Here is a 21,226-nt window from a genome sequence, read left to right as displayed (position 1 = left end):
CTCTGGGGGACCTCCCCGCACTGAGGAACAGTGGCCCTGGACAATGGGGAGTCTGCCACAGAGTCATGGACACAGGAAGATGAAGGGAGCCCCTTCCCATGGCCGTAGAATAGTCCCTGAGGCCAGGCTCCTGTTGGGGAAGAGCATCTGGCCTTCCTGTGACCTGAGGAGCAGCTGGCAGTCACCCTCACTTTGCTTTCACTAGTTGATGTTTTGTCTCCTGGAGGACACCTTTCCCCAAGAGAGGGAAGCAGTAACACCAGGAGAACACTCACTACCTCCCAGTTCTTCCCAGGCCTGTGTGCACACCCCCACTCGATGCAGACATTCCAGCTGCCCTTATGGAGCTCTGCCCTGGCCCTGTCACCAGCCCACATGACCACCACCATGCAGAGGCCTGAGGCGGGGTCTGGCAGGCCAGCAGGAACAGCTGCACCGCCAACTGGGGAATCTGCGCTCTGACTGCTCAAGGCTGCAGGAGGGCTCCATTCGGATGCTCTGCACTTAAAGCAGGAGCCCAGGCTGCCTTGCTAAGTGGGGTGTGCTCCATTTGGGGGCTCCCTGTTAGGACGGTGGCTGTGATTCCTCCACACCTTTCTGTGGAAGGCAGGTTGCCCTCAGTGGGGGGAAGACAAGGTAACTAGATATCTCAATAAAGTTGACTTTGTTCAGAATTTAAAAACAGTGTATATAAATTCCCTATGAATTTCCCTTTTAACATCTTCTAGTTGCTTTAAGGATAATGAATAGATATGGACATCACTGCTTCTGTTGCTATAGAGATGGTTGACCCCAGGCATCATTGGATCCACAGACATGCAGTTGGGAGCTCCACTTCAGTTTTCTCCCTGCATTCTCATGGGGCAGAGGGAGAGACTAGGATGAAAGCTGCCACTGGGTCTTCCTGTGACCCCGGTGCAGCTGGGCTGTCAGTAGCCCTGACTGGCCGTAACTGGTACTCAGCAAGCTGTGTCAATCAAAGTGTCAGCTGTTGGGCACAATGCATCACAGTGCAAGAACAGATTGCGATAAGCTTGCAGTTTATGGGGTTCCTGGGTATAGCTGGCCATACTGCGATAAGCTTGCAGTTTATGGGGTTCCTGGGTATAGCTGGCCATACTGCGATAAGCTTGCAGTTTATGGGGTTCCTGGGTATAGCTGGCCATACTGCGATAAGCTTGCAGTTTATGGGGTTCCTGGGTATAGCTGGCCATACTGCGATAAGCTTGCAGTTTATGGGGTTCCTGGGTATAGCTGGCCATACTGCGATAAGCTTGCAGTTTATGGGGTTCCTGGGTATAGCTGGCCATATTGGGTACAGATAGATGCTTAGTGGCATTGTGGCATGGCCTTCAACCTTGTCCTCTCCTGGCTTCTCTCAGATCCTGTGTGTCCAACATGGCACCTGGACAAAAGCCCCAGAATCCAGGCCAGCATACATACAGTCAGGCACCTGCCTCCTGCCTCTATCCTGAGTCAGTCTCCTCGTTTACAGTGGTAAAGTCAGGGGCCAGAGTTCTGGGCATTTTGAGGGGTTGCCGTGCTGTTAGCCAGATGACATGCAGCCATCTACAGGACTTCTCACAAGGCCTTAGTCAGGTCAGTCTTGGGGGACAACTTGGGGTATTCACTACAAAGCTACAGTTCTTCCAACCTAGCTCACCAAGGGCAGAGGCTCCACTTTCTAAAAGTCATCTTTTGGGGTTCAGGGGTGTGACTCGGGTGTAGAGTACTTGCCTAGTGTACCTAAGGTCATGGGTTTCATTCAGCCCTGTGGGGAAAAGCGAGGAGAGAGGAAAAGGATAGCAGTGGTAATTAAGGGGGGAAATGCAGAGAAGGAAATAAAGCTGGGAAAATCATTTGAACATAAAAGCATCCTGCTGGTCCACGGCAGGTATTGCCATATTGTGGTAGGTCCCGTGGAGGGCAGATGGTGTCAGAGTCAAGGGTGCAGTCACACCTGCAGGGTGATTTCATTAGAGAATCGGGAGACTAGCTGGAGCCTAGTGACACCCAGGTCATTTGTGGGAAGGGACAAACATAGGAAACTGTGCAGGGCAATGAGATTTGGGAATTCTGCTACAGTGGTACCCTGTAGGCAAGGCATCATCTCTTCAGGATAGTCACACATGCTACAGGGACAGACTGCCTAGCAGCCCCTAGGAACTAAGGGTCAGACAGCACCATCTCAGGGCCCTCCAGGCTAAGCTCTCCTCCTCAGAGCGGCCTTGTGTGTGTGTGTGTGTGTGTGTGTGTGTGTGTGTGTGTGTGTCTGTGTCTGTGTCTGTGCGTCTGTCTGTCTGTCTGTCTGTCTGTCTGTCTGTCTGTCTGTCTGTCTGTCTGTCTGTCCCAGGCCCACCTTGGCATGTAGTTCAGGAATCCAGTCTTGAAGATGGTTCTGAGATCTGCAGGGCCAACCTTGCCTCAGTTTCCCTGAAGTTCTCCTTTATCTCATCCGTGGGCTTCACCTGGACTCCTCATCACCTAAGCTTGGCTCTGCTGTTGTCTCTGCACACTGGGCTCTGGGTCTTGGCTGTGGTCTTAGGATTGTTGAACCCAGCCTGCCTTAATTTTTTTCTTTTAGATTTTAAAATAATTATGTGTCTGTGTGCATGTCTATCTGTGTGTGTGTGTGTGTGTGTGTGTGTGTGTGTGTGTGTCTGTGAGTATGGGTGCCAGCAGGGACCAGAAGAGGGTGTCAATGCCTTGGACCTGGAGTTTTAGGAGATTGGGAGCCGGAACCAAACACTGATCCTCTACAAGAGCAGTGTATGCTGAACTATGAGTTGCCTCCTTTGCATTTTTTTTAAATTCATGTGCATTTGTGTTTTGCCTGCATGTATGTCTGTGTGAAGGTGTCAGGTCCCCTGAAACTGGAGTCACAAGACAGTTGTGAGTCACTGTGTGGTCGCTGGGAATTGAACCGGGATCCTCTGGAAGAGCAGCCAGTGCTCTTAACAGCTGAGCCATCTCTCCAGCCCTCTGCAATTTTTCTGCATTTATTTGTGTGTGTGTGTGCGTGCGTGTACAATTGCTTGTGTGTATACACTTGTGTGTGTACACTTGCTGTGTGTGCTTGTGTGTGTATATTGCTTGTATGTGTGTACACTTGCTGTGTGTGTGTATACTTGCTGTGTGTGCATGTGTGTGTACACTTGCTTATGTGTCTGTACTATAGAATGTGTGAGGTCAGGGACAACTTGAAAGAGTCAGTTATGTCCATATAGTCCTTGCGGTTGGGACTCAAGTGTCAGGCTTGGTGGCGAGGGCCTTTACTCACTGAGTCATTTCACCAGTCCCTGGGCTAGCTTTTAGCGACATGTACGTCCTATATGTGTAGTCACTGATATGTTTGCATTGAGTTTTGTCATTTTGTGCTTTATTTTGGTTTTTCCTTGGTAGTTTTTTCCTCATTTTCTCCTGAAAAATGATTAAAGGTTTACCAAAATAGATTTACTATTTAAAAATTAAGTTTCTAGGGAGTAGAGAGGTGGCTCAGTGGTTAAGAGCACTTCAGAGGACCCAGACTCAGTTCCCAGTACCCACATGGCACCTCAGAACTGTCTGTGAGTTCAGTCACAGGGAATCCAACACCCTCTTCTGGACTCTGAGGTCCCAGGCATGCCTATGGTACACATACTTATATGCAGGCAAATCAGAGGCATGAAATAAAACTAAATAAATCTTAAAAAGTAAAAAGAAGTTGCTTTTTTTTTTTTTTTTTTTTTTTGGTTTTTACGAGACAGGGTTTCTCTGTATTGTTTTGGAGGCTATCAGTCCAGCCCGGCCTGGAACTCACAGAGATCCGCCTGCCTCTGCCTCCCGAGTGCTGGGATTAAAGGCGTGCGCCACCATTGCCCAGCAAGAAGTTGCGTTTCTAAGTCACTAATTTTATTTCCTTAAAATGTGAAGCTTAGCACTTAGCCAGGCACCGCTTCCTCCCTCTGCAAGGTGAGCCCTGGCAGGCAGACTTCTCATGTGGGCTCACTGGGCCTTGGTTCTCCTCGGCAGTCTCTGGGTATGCGGCGGCTCCCTGACTTGGTTCACCGCTGCATCCCATTGCTGCCTGTGGAGTAACTTTCTCTTTCCTGGAGCATGTCCTCCAGTCTTGTGAGTGAGGCAGTGTGTCAGTGTCCCTCTTACACTTACAGATTCTCGATAGTTTATTCGCTCATCACTGGCCTTCTGGCTTACCTTTTTTTTTTTTTTTTTTTTTTTTTTGGTTTTACAAGACAGGGTTTCTCTGTATTGTTTCAGAGGCTGTCGGTCCAGCCCGGCCTGGAACTCACAGAGATCCACCTGCCTTTGCCTCCCGAGTGCTGGGATTAAAGGCGTGCGCCACCAACGCCCGGCCTCTGGCTTATGTTTGTCATGGTTTTGAGATGCTTGTAGGAAGCGTGCTCTGTGTTCCATGTGGTAATGTACCTCCTCTGTTACTCTAAGCGCTTTCCTTTCAGTCTGAGTAGACAGGATGTGTCATTGACATGTTTTTTAGTCTCCTTGGGACTCTGGCATATGAACATGGCTTTCCTTGTTCTGGCTTAAGTGTTTTCCCCTTTTCTGCTCAATCCCCTCCTGGGTGGAGGCTGCCTGGTCACTCCCCTCAGTTTCTGGGCTGCTCCGAGGCCTGCACCCAGCATCGAGCCCAGTCCAGGCCATCTGTCTGAGGCTGCCTGCTCCACCCTCTGAGCTCTGGAGTCCAGCTGTTTATGTGCAGTTGTTTTATCTCTCCCCATGGGCTGTGCTTTAGAAGTGTGGTCATTGTTCTCCAAAGCCTTAGCCCCAAGCACAGGTGGCTTTGCCAGCTGACTCCGTGAGCATGAGTCTCTTGGCTCTGTGGACGTCGTTAGTGGGAGGCCCCGGTGAGCTCTCAGCCTTCCACGGTCAGGATTTGCCTGTGTAGCCTGAGGTTATGAGGAGGCAGCTGGGCCGTGGAACCTCCCTGAAGGGAAGCACAGGCATTTGCTGTGAAGCCCTTACTGTGTGGATCATGTTCTCGGACTGTAACAGCTGAGCCGAGAAGGGGCATAGGGCCTAGCTGAGCCCTGGTGGGTTCTGGGTCTCCAGTACTTCCCCCTGCGTGAGGCCTCACGGCTCAGCCTAGGACAGATGGGAGGGAAGTTATGGCCTGTGTGTTCTCGCAGGTGGCCCCTGGAGTCTGAGCATGTTGGTTGGATTGTGGTGTGTGAGTTCTCTGCTGCACGGCGATTCGCTCCATCCAGTAACTAACCTCTCCTCCTGTGTCCCGGGGAAGCAGTTCTGATTCACTGCAATGTCTGTCCTGAGTGTCTTTCTGCGGTGGGAGCAGGAAGAAATTGAAGACAGTCTCATGGTTCCACTCCACCACCCTCTTATTTTCAGGGGTTGGGAGCCTGGAGTGTGTGCACTTTTCCGTTGTCTTCTTACCTGTCCCGCACCCCATACCTGTGGGCAGGGCGGCATTACAGCCTTCCCTGTTGATCCATGATTCCTAGCAAATGACTGGAGAACACAAGACACACACACGGCTTCCCTTCTTTTAAGGCTTGCTTGGTTTGCCCTGCCCCCCCTTTATTGGTGCCTTTGAGGCTCACCCCAGGTACCTTGGTGCTCACTCTTGTGATCAGCTAGCTGGAGTTACCCCACTGTGACCTCCAGAGATGCCTTTGTCTGGTAGGTGTTGGGTCTGTCTTGGGGTTACCCCACTGTGTCCTCCAGAGGTGCCTTTGTCTGGTAGGTGTTGGGTCTGTCTTGGAGTTACCCCACTGTGTCCTCCAGAGATGCCTTTGTCTGGTAGGTGTTGGGTCTGTCTTGGGGTTACCCCACTGTATCCTCCAGAGGTGCCTTTGTCCGGTAGGTGTTGGGTCTGTCTTGGGGTGCTGCTTCATTGGAGGCGTTCCCGTATGGCACCACCTGAGAGGGCTGGGCAAGCCCTGTGGAAACTGTCAGGGATTGCCCTGCCCTGCCGGTGCCAGCCAACTGCCGAGCGGTTGTTAAAATGGCCTGGGACCCACCTGGGGCAGGCAGCTTTGGGTTCTCCTTGGAGAGCTGACCATTTGAGCTAGTAAGACCGTTTGGAGTGACCCGAGAGCAGCAGTTTAAGGGACTAGGGGTTTATTTTTCTCACAGTTTTAGAGGATCCAGTTCTCTGTAGCTGAGTGGGCAGCTTAAGCACAGGTGTTTACCTCACAGCAGACCAGAAGCAGAGGCTCTCTTCCTTTCCTTCTTTATCCTGACTGTTTCCAGATGTGTCGGTGCCTCCCACACTCTGGGTGTGTCTTTCTGCCCTCCACACCCTGAAGGCACGTCTAAAGGTACACTAGTCTCTTCTGTGCTTTTCAGAGTCTGTCAAGTTGATGGTGGAGATTACCTATCACGGGGTTGAAGGCACAGTAAACAGTGTGTCCGTCGGTGTCTACCCAGCCTGTGCTCCTTTCTTTTTGCTTGTTTGTTTTTGAGACCGGCTGTCAGTTAGTACAGTCTGATGGTCCTGGGATTACAGGTGTGTACACCACCACACCTGCCTTGTGTTTCATTGTTGCCCACCCTTCACCTTCACCCTCTGTCCTGTGAATCACCGTGGGAGGGACAGCAGGTGAAAGGTGTTGGCACCTCTCTAAAGTCTAGATGTTCCCAGGGCTGGTGACTCCCCGCACTCTCTCCTTCCTAGTTGGAGACATCTCTTGTGGTTGCAGATTTCATACTCCAGAGCGGCTGCCACAGGGTGGTTGCTTAGGCCAGAGGCCTGCTGTGTGGGGTCTACCAGACCTTGTAGGAGGCTTCATGAGGCTGGCCCAGTGCCTGACCGACAGCTTAGATCCCTCTATCAGAGAAGCCACTGCCACTAAGGGCATGACGGATGCTTGCGCTCATAGCATCCATCCCTGAAGGACTTCAGGCACGGGAGAGTACTGGCTGGAGGGGTTTGCAGGTGACTGTGAGGTGACTGGGGATCTGGCCCACACAGAGCCCTGCCTGTCTTCTGGGGTGACAGGGCTCCCCTCAGTGCCCCATAGCCATGCTCTATGCCTTCTCTTCCTTCCGGGGGCTTGTCTTCTGCCCTCAGTACCTCCCAAAAGACGGGCTGAGTGCTGGGGCGGGCTTCCTCATATAACCCAGCAAACCTGGTGGGGTCTGCGAGAAGGAAGCTACCCCACCCACCACAAGGGTAGCCACCAGCTAGGCTGGCCTCTGTTCTGTGTTACAGCTCCTGCCTGCCCCGTCTGTGCTGTGTGTTAGCTCTGTCACACACACACACACACACACACACACACACACACAGTCTGTGTGTTAACTCTGTCACACACACACACACGCACACACACACAGTCTGTGTGTTAACTCTGACACACACACACAGTCTGTGTGTTAACTCTGTCACACACACACAGTCTGTGTGTTAGCTCTGTCACACACACACACAGTCTGTGTGTTAGCTCTGTCACACACACACGGTCTGTGTGTTAGCTCTGTCACACACACACGGTCTGTGTGTTAGCTCTGTCACACACAAACACACACACACAGTCTGTGTGTTAACTCTGTCACACGCACACACAGTCTGTGTGTTAGCTCTGTCACACACACACACAGTCTGTGTGTTAGCTCTGTCACACACACACACACAGTCTGTGTGTTAACTCTGTCACACACACACACAGTCTGTGTGTTAGCTCTGTCACACACACACACACAGAGTCTGTGTGTTAGCTCTGTCACACACAAACACACACACACAGTCTGTGTGTTAACTCTGTCACACACACACACAGTCTGTGTGTTAACTCTGTCACACACACACACACAGTCTGTGTGTTAACTCTGTCACACACACACAGTCTATGTTAAGTCTCTCACACACACACACACACACAAGTCTGTGTATTAACTGTCACTGTGACAGACTTGACAGAAGCATTTTTTTCTTGGTTTCTTGAGACAGGATTTCTGTGTAGCTCTGGCTGTCCTGGAACTCACTCTGTAGACCAGGCCGACCTCATAGAGATCCACCTGTCTCTGCCTCCCAAATGCTGGGATTAAAGAGTGAGCCACCACTGGCCTGTGACAGAAACATTTTTAAGGAGAAAACTTGTATTTTTTAAGTTTCAGATGTTTCAGTTTATGGTTGCTGGTTTTTTAACCCTGTGGGAAGGCAGAACATAGCGGCAGCAGGTCGTGGTAGGGGAGACCTGCTCACTTGCGGGAGACAAGAAAGGGTCAGGTCAAGGTAGACTCCAGGATGACGTCTTCCCACCAGCCATGTCCCACCTCCCAGAGTCCCATCGCCTTCCAATAGTCTGCTCCAGCTTTGACTGTCGGTGGCTCAGTGATGAGCTCGGTGTGCTCATGGTTTGGTAGTGCCTGCAAATGCTGTCATAGACACCCCGGAGCTCTGCCAGCGTCTCAGTCCAGCCAAGATCCGCTGTCACCACTCCCAGTTGCTTACCCGTGTGTGACACAGGAAATAGGAGCAGAGCAGAGAGAGACTCCCTTCTGTCGCCTGTCAGGTGCATGGCACACATGCATTGCGCCCGGCTCTGATGGAAGAATGGGGATCCCTTTGGGGCCTTTGTTTCACTGGGCTGCAAGGTCAGGCCCTGTAGATGTGAGCACAGAGCCCCCTGGTGGCAGGATCTAGAATAGGTGATGCCCGTGGTGAGTGCAGCCCCAAGTTAAGGTCTATGTGCATCTCCAGCCTTTCCCACAGAGCCCTGTGGAGGCTTCCTGCACTCTCAGCAGACATTACACAAATGCATTCTCCTTGTTGACGGTACTGTCTTCTTTTCCTCCCTCTCTGCTGCCCTCCTTGATGGGGCTGGCCCCTGATGGGGTGGGAAGGTGGGGGTGGAGAGGCCCGGTGGGTGGATGGTCACCTGGCCTAGTCCCAGCCCACTGACCCCTGCCCTCTGTGGTAGCTACCCTAGCCCTGAGTGCCGTCCAGTGGGGACATTGAGGAGGCACCCCTCAACTTCTGTCATTACCCAGGGGTACCCATGTCCAGGTAAGATCCAGGCACTGTGGAGGAAACAGCCGGCCGTGAGGACTGGCAGCTGTCCCAGGCCACACGGGAGGAGGTCAGCAGGTGTGGGAGGTGCAGTGAATAGAGCCTGCCCCTCCAGGACTTTTAGCAAGTCTCTCGGACGCTCACTGCAGTGAGGAATGGCAGAGTCGCATTTGCAGCCTTGACACTTGGAGCTGCACAGGAGTAGGCACCACCCTGCCTGGCCTCCAGGGTGCTGGCATGTGGTATTTCTCTGTCTGTAGGGCATGAGAGACAAATGGCCAGCCGCCGCCACAGGCCCAGCTCCCACGTGGACAGGCATGTGTGAGGGGGCTGTGCCTGGAACAAAAGGTCCTTCAAGTTTTCCTCCAACAAACATGTGGTCAGCAGGTTTGGGGCCCCCAGTTTAGTCCTCTGTGAGACAGAGGTCACAACCTTTTGTGTGGAAATCAGTGTTTTCAGAGGACCAGCCAAGGTGCTAGTGTGGTTTCTGAAATCCATGAAATACTTTTATGTCCTCAGTTTCCATAGTGCTGTTAGGGTGGTGCAAAGTGGCCACTTGTCACCCGCTCTGGGCAGGATATTCTCTGGTGGTGACATTGCCTGGGTATACATTGATGGCTATCAAGAGAGTGTATGGCTATAGAGATAGTATATCCTGTAACGTGCTCCCTGGTGAGAGTCCAGGCAGTAGGGAATGAGCTAAGTAAGCAAGGCTGGCCAGTCACAGGGCACAGGAGAGTGACAGCGTGCAGGTTCTGAGTTGGCGTCCCCGGGCTGTCCTGTGAGTCTACAGTGGTGTCGGGATGCACGGTGCCCTCTCTAGAGCTGTCCTGCTGCCGGATGGCCTCTTCCCGGCCTGTAGGTGTATGCGTGTGTTTTGTGTTCGCAGACTTGAGCTGCTCGTCTGAGGAGCTGCTGCTGTGGCTAGAGCGCTTAGAGTCACAGCAGCAAGTGTGGCGTCTACACACCTCCCCCGCTAGCCAGCCCCCCCGAGCTGATGGCCCTGCTTCCCTGTCACCCATTTCTCTACTGGGTTTGCTCTTTTCCACAGGCCTTCCTTTTCCATGCGACCTTTCAACTGAGTGTCACCTGAGGCAGGGCTCCCTTACTTAGCCTGGGGTGACCACGTGTCTGAAAGGTTTGGTACTTTACCACTAGGAACTTACTGTGTGAGGGTCAGCCCAGGTGTCTGCTCCCTGAGCCACCACGTAGACTGGAGTGGCTCTGGAGCCTGCCTGTGCCGTCTGCCTCACCGCTTGCGTCGATTTCAAGGGTCATTGGCCAGGCCCTCTCTCCATGTTCACCCCTCCCCCATGATCGAGAGATGCTGGGCTCTCAGTACCCCTGTGGATGAGCCTTCCATACCTGCTCATGCCTTCCAGCATATTCCTGGGGATGTCTGTGACAGGTGACAGGTCTCTCCCCAGGGCCTTTGCCCATTGTCTTCTGTTACTGATACGGGACCATAGAACCCCAGGGAGAGCAGGGAATCTGTCTGCAGTGGTGAGGAGTCCCAGGTCAGAGTTCCCTCTGGGACAGACTGGACAGAGGGCTGGGAAGGACCAGTGGGCACCTAGAAGATGGGGAGGTAAGGGCAACAAGGACCTAGTGTGGCCCCTGGTGGTCAGGGCACCACTCAGGCCCGTGGAACCTTTTGTTTTAAAGGGAAAGGGTCAAGACAGAGACTTGAGCAAGGGATGAGAAGGCCCTAGAGGCCCAAGATGGAGTTTCTGGTTGGCTTTCCTGGGTCAGCAGCTGAGGAAACCCCAGCCTTCAGATTCCAGAGGAGCCATGCCAGGTGCCTGGGGCACAGGACATCTGGCTTGTTTCTTGGTCCCCATGTGGGTGCAAGCAGACACTGAGTCCCTGCCACTTAGAGGGATGGATGAGAAGTGGCCAGAGACACATGCACAGCAAGAACTTGGCAGTGAGTCTGCTGTCGGCCCTTGTCACTGCCCTGCTCAGGCACACATCGGCTCCCAGACCCTAGGGACTACTGAACGTTGCCTTGACCTTCCCTGCCAGCCCCACACCCTGTATCCCAGAGGGTCTCTTACTGGGTGGATAGTTCACCGAGGGGGCTGTCCCTGACCATGTGGATGTCTTCTCTCTCAACTGTTTGTACTTTTGTGTCTTGTGGAACTTTTTGTTTTAGAGAGGCCAGTGGGGGTGTGTGTGTGTGTGTGTGTGTGTGTGTGTGTGTGTGTGTGTGTCCATCCGTGTGTGTGTGTGTGTGTGTGTGTGTCCATCCGTGTGTGTCCCTGTGTCCTCTGCTGTCTTTCTGCCCAGAGTCATCTCGTGAATGATAGTGTGCTCCTACATCCAGGTGGGGAGAGAGAGCCTCACTTCCTCTGTGGCTGTAGAGCCCTGTGTATGGAAGACAACTGTAGGCCAGTCCTCTTCACAAGAGGCTTCCTTTTTTTAAAGGCTTGGTTTTTACTTTCATGTATATGCATTTGTATGCTTCTGTTAAGTGTATGCCATGTTTGCACGCAGATGCCCATGGAGGCCAGAAGAGGGCACCAGATCCCCTGGAGCTGGAATTCCAGGCAGTTGTGAGCCTCTTGATTTGGGCACTTGAAGTGGTAACCAAACTCAGGCACAGTAGAAGAGCAGCCTGTCTTCCTTCTCTCCTCTTCTAGTCTCTCCTCTCCTCTCCTTTTCTTTCTTTTCTTATTTCCTTTTTTCTCCTTTCTTCTTTTCTCCCCCCTCCTTTCCTCCATCCATCCATCCCCTCTTTCTTTCTTTCTTTCTTTTTTTTTTTTTTGGACAGGGTTTCTCTGTGTAGTCCTGGCTGTCCTGGAACTCATTCTGTAGACCAGGCTGGCCTGGAACTCACAGAGATCCACCTGCGTCTGCCTTCCGAGTGCTGGAATTAAAGGCATGAGCCACCACCGCATAGCACAGTTCCATTAAAACAAAACAAAACAAAAACAAAAAACAACTAAAGCATGGCCATGATATTCACAGTAGCCAGGAGGCAAAATGGCTCACATGCCACAGACAGATGACATAAATATAGTCCATCTACACTATACATAGAGCATTCTGACATATACTTGGACAAATCTGAGGGTAGTTTAGCCAATTGGTGAGCTCCAGATGCAGTGAGAAACCCTGTCTCAAAATATAACATGGAAAATAATCAAAGATAGTTGATGTTGATCTATGGCCTCCCTATATATGTGTGCACATGCATGAACATGTGTACACATACGCCACACACAATAAAGAAAACCAGAAAACAATACCAGCTGGATATGGTATATACCTTTAATCCCAGCACTCGGGAGGTAGAAGCAGACTGCTCTCTGTGTGTTCAAGGCCAGCCTGGTCTACAGAGAGAGTTCCAGGCCAGCCAGGTGGCATAATGAGACCCTGACTAAAAACAAAAACCAAAATATCAAACACAGCATTGTCAAATAAGCATGAAAATTTGATAATTTTCCAGAGAAAGTAAATTATCAGTTGAGAAGTCCAAAAATGTTCTAGAGTCCAAAATATTTTGAGCATCATGATGTCTCAGGTGGACAATTCTATTCTTGACCTTATGTGGTGGGTCCCATTAAAAATGCAGGTACATCCTGTCTTCAAGGTATGTGTTGTAAGAGGCCTAGTGCTATCCCCAAGATACGTCTGTGTGTGTGTGTGTGTGTGTAAACTCATATAATTTGTTATCCAATCCCTACCAAAGTTTGTAGTCTCCCTGTAGAAAATTCCAGGCAGTGTTGCATCAGCACACAGTTTTCAGAGCAGACATCAGAAGTTGTATGTTTGAAGCTAGAAAAGAGCTATTTAAACCGTTATTTTTTATTAATTATTATATGTGTCTCCGTGTACGCACACGTTTATGTGGGTGCACATGCTTGTGCATTGTGGAGGCCTGAAGCATCAGCTTTTCGAGGCTAGAGTTACAACTTGTTTATATACATGTATGTGACATGTTTATACACATGCTCTTTACATCCCCAGCTTGTTTATACATGTGTGTAACATGTCTGTACACGTGCTGTTTATATCCATGTGTATACACGTCTACACACGTGATGATTATACACATGCTGGGATCTGAACTCTGTTCCTTATGCTCACATAGCACGTGCTGTTAACACCAAGCTAACCCAGCTCTTGCCAAAAACTACTCTGGAAGTATGGGGCAGTGCAGAGAGACACAAACTCAGGCAACCTCTTTGGTAGGTGTGTTTGTTTGGTGTTCTGAGACAGGGTTTCTCTTTGTAGCCCTGTCTAGCCTTGAACTCAGAGATCCACCTGCAGATGAGGCAGTGGCAGTAAACCCAGGCACTCAGGAGGCTGAGGCAGGAGGACTGCCCAGGCCACTTAGTGAGGTTTTGCCTCCGTATAAAATAAAAAGAGCTCGGGGCTGGAGAGATGGCTCAGCGGTTAAGAGCACTGGCTGTTCTTCCAGAGATCCTGAGCTCGATTGCCAGCAACCACATGGTGGCTCACAACCATCTGTAATGAGACCTGGCGCCCTCTGCTGGACTGCAGCGTACATGCAGATGGACCACTGTATACCTAATAAATCTTAAAAATAAGTAAATAAATGAAATAAAAAATGAAAAGGGCTATGGCATGTCCTAGGTTGGGATTCACACAGAATAAATGAGATTTGTCTTATGGAATCTCAGGCACGAAACAGAGAAGCAAAGACTCAGGGTCATTAAATGTCACTTGTGCCTACATGAAATTTGGTCTCATAAAATTCTACACATTGTTCTGGCAAGCCAGTTCTGGAATGCACATGAGATAGACACGCCATCTTGAAGATGGGTTGGTCTGTGTCAGCAGAGGGACTTTGAGTGCTTTTAACGTTAGATGATTACTAGAGGTGGAGGCTCGAAACCGGTCCTCACACTCCTGAACTTACACATTCAAGATCGGGGCACTGGCAGATTCAGTGTCTGGTGGGGTCACTTCCTGGGTCATTAGCCATCTTTTTATGTCCTCACCTGGCAGAAAGAGCAGAGCTGCCGGCAGGCTCCTTCCTCACGGGACTCCACCTTCCTTGACTCCTCGGTCTGTCACCCTGGGAGTTAGGGGAAAAACAAACATTCATTACTTAACTGGTATTACCATAGCCTGCCTGGCCGTCAGATCTAGCCCATGAACAATGGACTGTGTCTCACGCTGTGGGTAGCATGCCTACCCAGGCCATCCCTAGTGGTCTAGGGCCCACAATGTTTCTGTAACTGGAAACCAAAAGTGAAGCGCGGGGTTAGCCATGCTTCCTTCTTTGATGTGTGACGGGCAGGTGTCTGGTACAGGCCTGGCCGTGTGGTACTTCATTCTTGGTGATGGCTTCTGTTTCCACATTCAAGTTGGCTGCCTGGGTTCTGTCTTTGCGGAGGCAAGGGAGTGAGCAAAGGGTCTGCCACCAAAAAGTGACAGAGGTCACCTCTACTTAGGTCTCCCCAGAGCTGCCCTGTTCATACCCTTACCTAGCTTCCCACAAGAGGGAAGCCATCATCCAGCTGGCATGGGAGGCAGCCCTGGCAGTAAGGGGAGAGCAGAGTTCGGGCACATGCACCACCTCCTCAGGACAATGGGAAAGCAGTGTAGTGCGCACAGGGCTAGTGCGAGCTCTGTCTGCAAGAAGACCCTCTGTCCTTACGCAGAGAACACCTGCTAACTCTTGTTGGTGTATGCTGCACCAAAGAAGGCTCTGCAGGCCTGGGCACCAAGCTGATTCGTTTTGGTTTGCTTTGGTTTGGTTCTTTTGAGACGGGGTCTCACACTGTGGTCCAGTGTGACTGTGAGCTCTGTTCTGAGCAGCAGCAGCTACTGTTGCTGCTGCTTTGTCCTCCTCCTCCTTCCTTGAACACTTTTTAAAACTTTTTTTAATTGAGCTATACATTTTCCTCACTCCCCTTCCCTCCTTCCCTCTTCTCTTCCACCCTCCCCCTGCCCCCCCCCACTCCCAGTTTACTCAGGAGATCTTTTCTTTTTCTCTTCTATGTGTCTCCTAGGGTCCTCTTTGTTACCTAGGTTCTCTGGAGTGTAAATGCGTGTAGAAGCCAGAGATTATGTTGGTGTCTTCCGTGATCACTGTTTATCTTATGTATTCAGGCAGAGTGTCTCACTGAAACCAGAGCTCACCAATTTGGCTACTCTAGCTAGCCCACTTGCTCCAGGGATCCCTTGTCTCTGCCCGCGGGACACTGGTTGCCTGTCACTCCTGCTGGCATTGCGTGGGCCCTGGGGATGGATCCCTGAGCTCTCCAGCATCTCTCCAGCATGCTTTGAGTGGCTGCAGTAACACTTGATACTTGGAGGTTGCTTTCAGATGTGAACGCATGCCACCTGTCAGGGGAGCTAGCTGCATTTTATAACGGCATGGCCTTTAAAGCACACATCTCACTGACTTGTCTTCTCTCGGGAATGTCCTTACTCCTAAGTGCCACGTGCTAGCAGCTTGTCCCCTGTCTAGTTGAATACTGATGCCTTTTAGAGAAAACCGTAGCCCACCTATGCCACCGGTCTCTGTCCTTGCAGACGCATACTTTTCAGAATGGATGGGCACGGTGCCACCTTCATGACACTGGGCCCTGTTGCCCGGCATGATGACCCAGAGGTGTCCTGCTCCTGTAGTTAGCCATAACTGACTCGCAATTCCTTTTTTTAAAAAACATTTTGAAAGTTGTTTTTATTTTCATTTTATGTTATGGTACCCAGGGAGGCCAGAAGAGGGTGTCAGACTCCCTGGAGAGCAACAAGTGCTCTTAACAGTTGACCCATCCGTCTCTCCAGCCCCCTGGACTGCAGTTTCTTAATGCTTATGGGAGGGACATCAGGTTGTTGAACAGAGCTGTGTGAGTGCTCACGTGTGGGTCTTTGTGTGAACGGACCTCCGGGGCTGCTGTGCTGTGCTGTGCCGAGGGCTGCGTGTGGCTTCATGGGAACCCACAGCTTGATCTCCAGAGCTCGGTTGCTCTTCCTCTGGCCAGTGCCTGGTGCTGTGTTTGCTCTCTGTGAGCAGCCCTGCTGTAGCTTCCGCTCGTGATTGTGACGTGTACTTCCATCCCCAGGGACTGATGCGGTCAGACGTCGTTCCATGCAGCGTCACAGCCGAGGGTCCTAGTCAGACACTTGCTCACGCTCTCAGTTTTATTTCATGTGTGTGGGTGTTTTGCCAGTATGTGTGTCTGTGTACCATGTGTGCCCTGTGCCCACAGAGGCCCAAAGAGGGTGCCAGTGCCTCTTGAGTTGAGGTTATAGACAGTTGTAAGCTGCCATGTGAGGTCTGGGAATAGAGCGTGGGTCCTTTGGAGAGAAACTAGTGCTCTTAACCACTGAGCCACCTCTCTGGTCCCCCTCCACAAGTCCATATACCTATCCACAAATATATGCATGTTCATGCTTATGGATATGTATTTGTGGATAGGGATGTACATATATTTAAGACCGTTTCCTCACTGATCCTGGGATATTCCAGTTGTTCTGAACTCCCTGGCTACAGAACCCCTGGAATTATTCTGTACCTCCACAGTGTTGCAGTTACAGGCCTTTGACATTTTACATGGAGTCTGAGGATGGAACTCAGGTGCCCATGCCTGTGTGGCCAACTGAGCTAGCTCTCCATCCCCAAAGCCTATCTTATAACAGTGGTTTTTGCAGCAGAAAGTCTTTTATGTTTCAGACAGATTCTCACCGTGTAGCTTTGACTAGCCTGAAACTCAATATATAGATCAGGTTGAACTCACACTCATAGAGATCTGCCTGCCTCTTCCTCCCAAGTGCTGGGATTAAAGGTGTGGGCCATCATTCTAGCCAAAACTCTACATTTTGGTGGCTCCTAATTCATCAGTCCGTTCTCTCACTGCTCATCTCTGCTTCCTCTTCCGTGGGCATCACACTGTGTGCAGGTCTTGATGTTAAGGCAGGAAAGCTAGACTCTTTCTCTTTCTTCAGAGTTTTTCTAGCTCCTTCACATATGAGAATTAAAATCAGCTTGTTGATCTTGACAGAACCACACAACCCTTCTTGTGATTTCACTGGGATGGTACTAAATCAATAGACTAGTTTGGGGAAAATCAATACATAGCCTATAGCCTGACTCTCCATTTCCTAATATTGTTGAGCGTGTGTGTGTGTGTGTGTGTGTGTGTGTGTGTGTGTGTGTGTGTGTGTGTGATTAATGTGCTTGTGTAAATGATGGGGCCAGATGCGTTTGTGGAGATGAGAGAACAATTCTGTGAAGCCAGTTCTCTCCTGCCGTCTTAGTGGGTTCTAGAGATTGACCTCAGATTGCCAGGTCTGTGCAGTGGTGCCTTTATCACTGACATCACACCAGCCCCGCATTTGGAGTTCCCAGCAAGCAGCTCTGTGTTTACTTTAGACTTACGTATCTTCTTTATTTGGAAGTAGTATGAGTGAATGTTTCTGAACACTTGACTTCCAGTTGTCTACCTGGAGTGACGTGTGGTTCATGGTTGCTTTTTATAGGCAGCCTGGTCTGCTGTGCTCCTAGGAGCTGTCTTAGATTTCTCTGTTCACAATCCTGGTGTCTGCAGACAGTGGCGGCTTTGTTTCTTCCTTTTCCTGTCTTTGGTCACCTTGCCTTGCCTGTTGACCTGGGTAGCACGAGCCCACATGAAGCCCAAGGGTGAGCAGTCAGGCCAGCCTCCGTCCTGTCATAAGGGAACCCAGCCTCCCTGCTGCTGTGACAGGAGGGAGTCCTTCTCTTCTGGCTTGCTGAGAGTTTTTAGTGTGAATGTCAGAATTGCCCAGTCAGCTGCAGTTTTCCCAGCCTGCTCCTGCAAACTACCACATTCCTCCTGCACAGCCCAAGAGGCTCCCCACAGCCTCAGTGTTGCCCAGCAACCCCACTTGGTGCCAGCTTTCTGTGTCAGTTGACTTCTGGCATGATAGCAAACATCCAAGGAACCAGCTTAGAGGGCTCCGAGTCAGAGATTGCTTTCAGTCTGTGGTGAAGTGGCGCATCAGGATGGCGTCACGGGTGTAATGAAAGCTGCTCACCAGATAGCCGGCAACCAAAGCAAAGCAAGCCAGGCAGAGTCCCACAGTTCCCTTGAAGGGTGTGTCTTCTGCTGGGTCCTCCTTAAACGCTCTACCACACAATGGTGGCACAGGTACCACGCCTTTAATACATGCCCCCCAGAGTAAATTGAGGCAAACATTTTGATATAGGGTACGTGTGGACTTTTTGTTTTGTTTTTCCCCTTTATTTAGTTTGCTGAAATGATAAATTAAAATAATTTTCAAATGCTGAACCAGCATTTTATTCCTAGAACAAATCCCCATTTGGCAGAGTATAATAATGAGTATCTTTATGTCTTGATAGATTTAGTTTGCAAATAACCTGTGGAAAAGCTTTGCATCTGTGTTCACAATGGACATCAGTCTGTTGTATGCTTTCCCTAGTCCCTTCCTCTCTCCTGCTCCTCACCCGGTATCCTCTTTCAACAAGGTCTGGCTGTGTAGCCCAGGCTAGCCCAGGTCATCTTATCTCAGATTCCTGAGTTCTGGGACCGAGGGTGAGTGCCAGCAGCCACACCCAGCTTTTATACGTTTGTTTTTTGCAGTTTTTGTCTCCTGTTGATAGAAGGGCGATGCCGCTCCCCTGGGTTGAGGCATCCCTTCCTCTTGTGCTTTCTGGAAGATGGTCTGTAGGTCTGTTTGCTTCCTCTGTCTTTCGCTTGTGTCTCCTGTGCTAGGGATGGAATCCCGGGTCTCACGGGTGCTCGGCACGGTGTTCCATGCCTCTGACTGTGGGGAGGCTTCTCTTCAGAGCATCTGTGCCTCGTTGGCTTTACCGATAGGTGGCTCTGGCCTGCCACCGGTTTGGAGTTGTTTTAGTTTGTCTGCTGTGGCATGGGTGTCTGAGATCTCCAGTGCTTTTATTCCTGATAAAGAGAATATTCTGTCTTTTTCTAAGCCTTTGTTTGGCTGGAGGTTTTATTGAATTTTTTTTAGTCTTCACAAAGAAGTAACATCTGGTTTTTATTTTCTGTATTTTCAAGTTATTTCTGATTTTATCTTAATTGCTTCCTTTCTTATGCTTCCTTGGTGTTCATCCCCCCTCCCCCCTCTCCCTCCCCCTCCTTGTCTCCCTCCCCCTCCCCCTTTTCCTCCTGGTTCTTAATTTTTTTTATGCTGGTTAGTCTGTTCAGTGGAAATCTTTCTTCCAATAGAAACACTAATACTCACTCAAATTCTGCCATGCTGTCTTCATTTTTATTCCATTGCCAACACTTTCCGTTTTCTTGTGAGAAGCTGTTTCTGCAGGTCCGTTTCCCAGGTAACCATGCACTCTCCAGTTGCCTTGCTGTCACAGTAGCCACCTCTCAACTGCAGTTTCATTTTCCAAGTTCTGCTGTGGTATGAAAATATTACATAGAAAATTCCAGAAAGAGATACTTTATGTTTTCAGTTGTATGGTATCTGTATCCTACATGGTGGGTTGAAGTTCCTGGGTTCCCAGAGCTGCAAACAGCCCAGCTGGTGGCCTCGGTGGCCCATTAGGAACTGCTCTTGTGTGTAGCTGTCTGGTGGCAATAGGTGTTGAAATACACTCCCACCCACCTGTGGCTGGTCTTCTCCATCCTGTCGGGCTCTCGTGGCTGTCTGGCACCAGACTGTCTGGGGTGCTTGCGATCCTGTGGGGGAGTCCCTTGCCTGACCCTTCTCTTCTCTGAACATAGTGCAGTGCAGACAGCCTCACCTTTGTCACCCTGTCAGTGAGGACCTGGGGACCCTATCTTAACTCAGAATAGCATGGATTCCCTGCGTTAAACACAGAGTAGAAGCGTCCTGGTCATAAACCCAAGATGGAGAGGGTTCCTTCTTAAGTGGGGTCGCTCTTCCTCCATGGAAGTGGTAGACACTTGCGGTGGCACACATAGCTTCTTGACACCTCCTGTGGCCAGGGTAGGAAGGGCAGTTGAGGAACCGCTTTCCCCACGCATGGTTCTCAGGCACCAGGACAGAAGCCTGCTGCCATCGTGTGGGAGGAGGCCAAGCTGCAGGGCTGCCTCTTGTCTTCTTCTGCCTCATTGTCATGTTGAGGACCATGGCAGCTCATGTGGAAGCAGAATTCCAGACCTACCGTTTGAGACCCAGCTTAGACTTGTAAGGACTTGAATGTGAAGCTGTGCTGGTAGCCAGTGCTATTGTTTGACACAGGGCCTCCCTGTGTATCCCTGGCTGGTCTGAATCAGGCTAGACTCAAAGAGATCCTCCTGCCTCCGCCTCCCAAGAGCTGGGATTAAAGGCGTGTGCACACCTGGCATCAGTGCCATTTTAATTTAGGCAGCTGTATGTTTACTGTGCTGCCCGGTTGAGCAGGTGTCATAGAACAGGATTTGGGTAGGAAAGTGATCAGTATTTATAGGTGGTTGTGGAAAGTTTGCCGAAGCAGGTGTGCAGGCCCATTCCTTTGGTGGACCCATTTGCCTTCAAGAGGTTGTTCTGGCAGCCCATGCATGTGTGTAGCGTGTCGCCGTGTGTGCACAGGTGTGGGTGGCACAGATGGCTGCAGGAAGGTGCACTTGCTTGGGAAGCAGGCAGAGTTCTGCAGCAGCCGACCCGCAGGCCACGTGCTCATTGTTTGGCAAATGTTCCCACAGCTGCTCTGGTCCTGGGCATGTCACCAGACCACGCTGAGCCTGCAACACCTGTCTCCCTGTAGCTCAAAGGCCTTAGAGCAGAATGTTGAGGTGAATCCATGCCTGCCTCATGGAGGTGACAGCATGGGGTCGCAGCCACACCTGGGATGGGAGCTGTTGTCCCGCAGCTAAGAGCTGTGTGTGCTGTCAGTGCAGAACCCTGGCCTTGGACCCTCCCTGGTCTTCAGTCTCACATGCTTGCCATTCGGAGGTCTTTTCTCTGGCCTTGCCATGCAGCCCCTCCTGGTTGCTGTCCCTCACAGCGATGTGCAAAGGCAGCTGACACGGCCAGACCTGAGGTTTCCCGGGCAACTGGGCAGTGCAGTAGGGGGCATGCACAAGGCTGAGCTCTGTGTCTTGCAGGTTGTGTAGCCTGACCCTGAAGAAACTGGCCGTGCTCCGGGAGCTGGAGAAGGAGCTCCTGTCTGTGGTGATCGCTGTCAAGATGCAGGTACGCCCTCACTGCACACTAGTGTACACGTGTGGCCGGCCTCATTCTCACATGGTCCCTGGCCGTTCCCAAAGACCCCACCCTACTCTGAGCCACCCACCCAGACCTTTCTTTCGTGCCTCTCCCAGGGTGACAGGCATGAGCAGG

General features: G+C 50.9%; 1 protein-coding gene across 10 annotated transcripts in view; it reads left to right on the top strand.

Annotated features, from left to right (window-relative positions):
* The window catches only part of Pacs2 (phosphofurin acidic cluster sorting protein 2), a 60,725-nt gene that overhangs the window by 7,836 nt on the left and 31,663 nt on the right, over nt 1–21,226 (top strand). For all 10 annotated transcript variants that reach the window (XM_040742338.1, XM_040742336.1, XM_040742345.1 and 7 more), the window contains exon 2: nt 20,992–21,079. In XM_040742338.1, coding sequence (XP_040598272.1) covers nt 20,992–21,079 — 88 coding nt within the window. The remainder of the gene's footprint in view (nt 1–20,991; nt 21,080–21,226) is intronic.

Source organism: Mesocricetus auratus, unplaced genomic scaffold (genome assembly GCF_017639785.1).
Source record: "Mesocricetus auratus isolate SY011 unplaced genomic scaffold, BCM_Maur_2.0 Super-Scaffold_15014, whole genome shotgun sequence".
NCBI lineage: Eukaryota > Metazoa > Chordata > Mammalia > Rodentia > Cricetidae > Mesocricetus > Mesocricetus auratus.
This window is presented reverse-complemented; position numbering and strand designations above follow the sequence as displayed.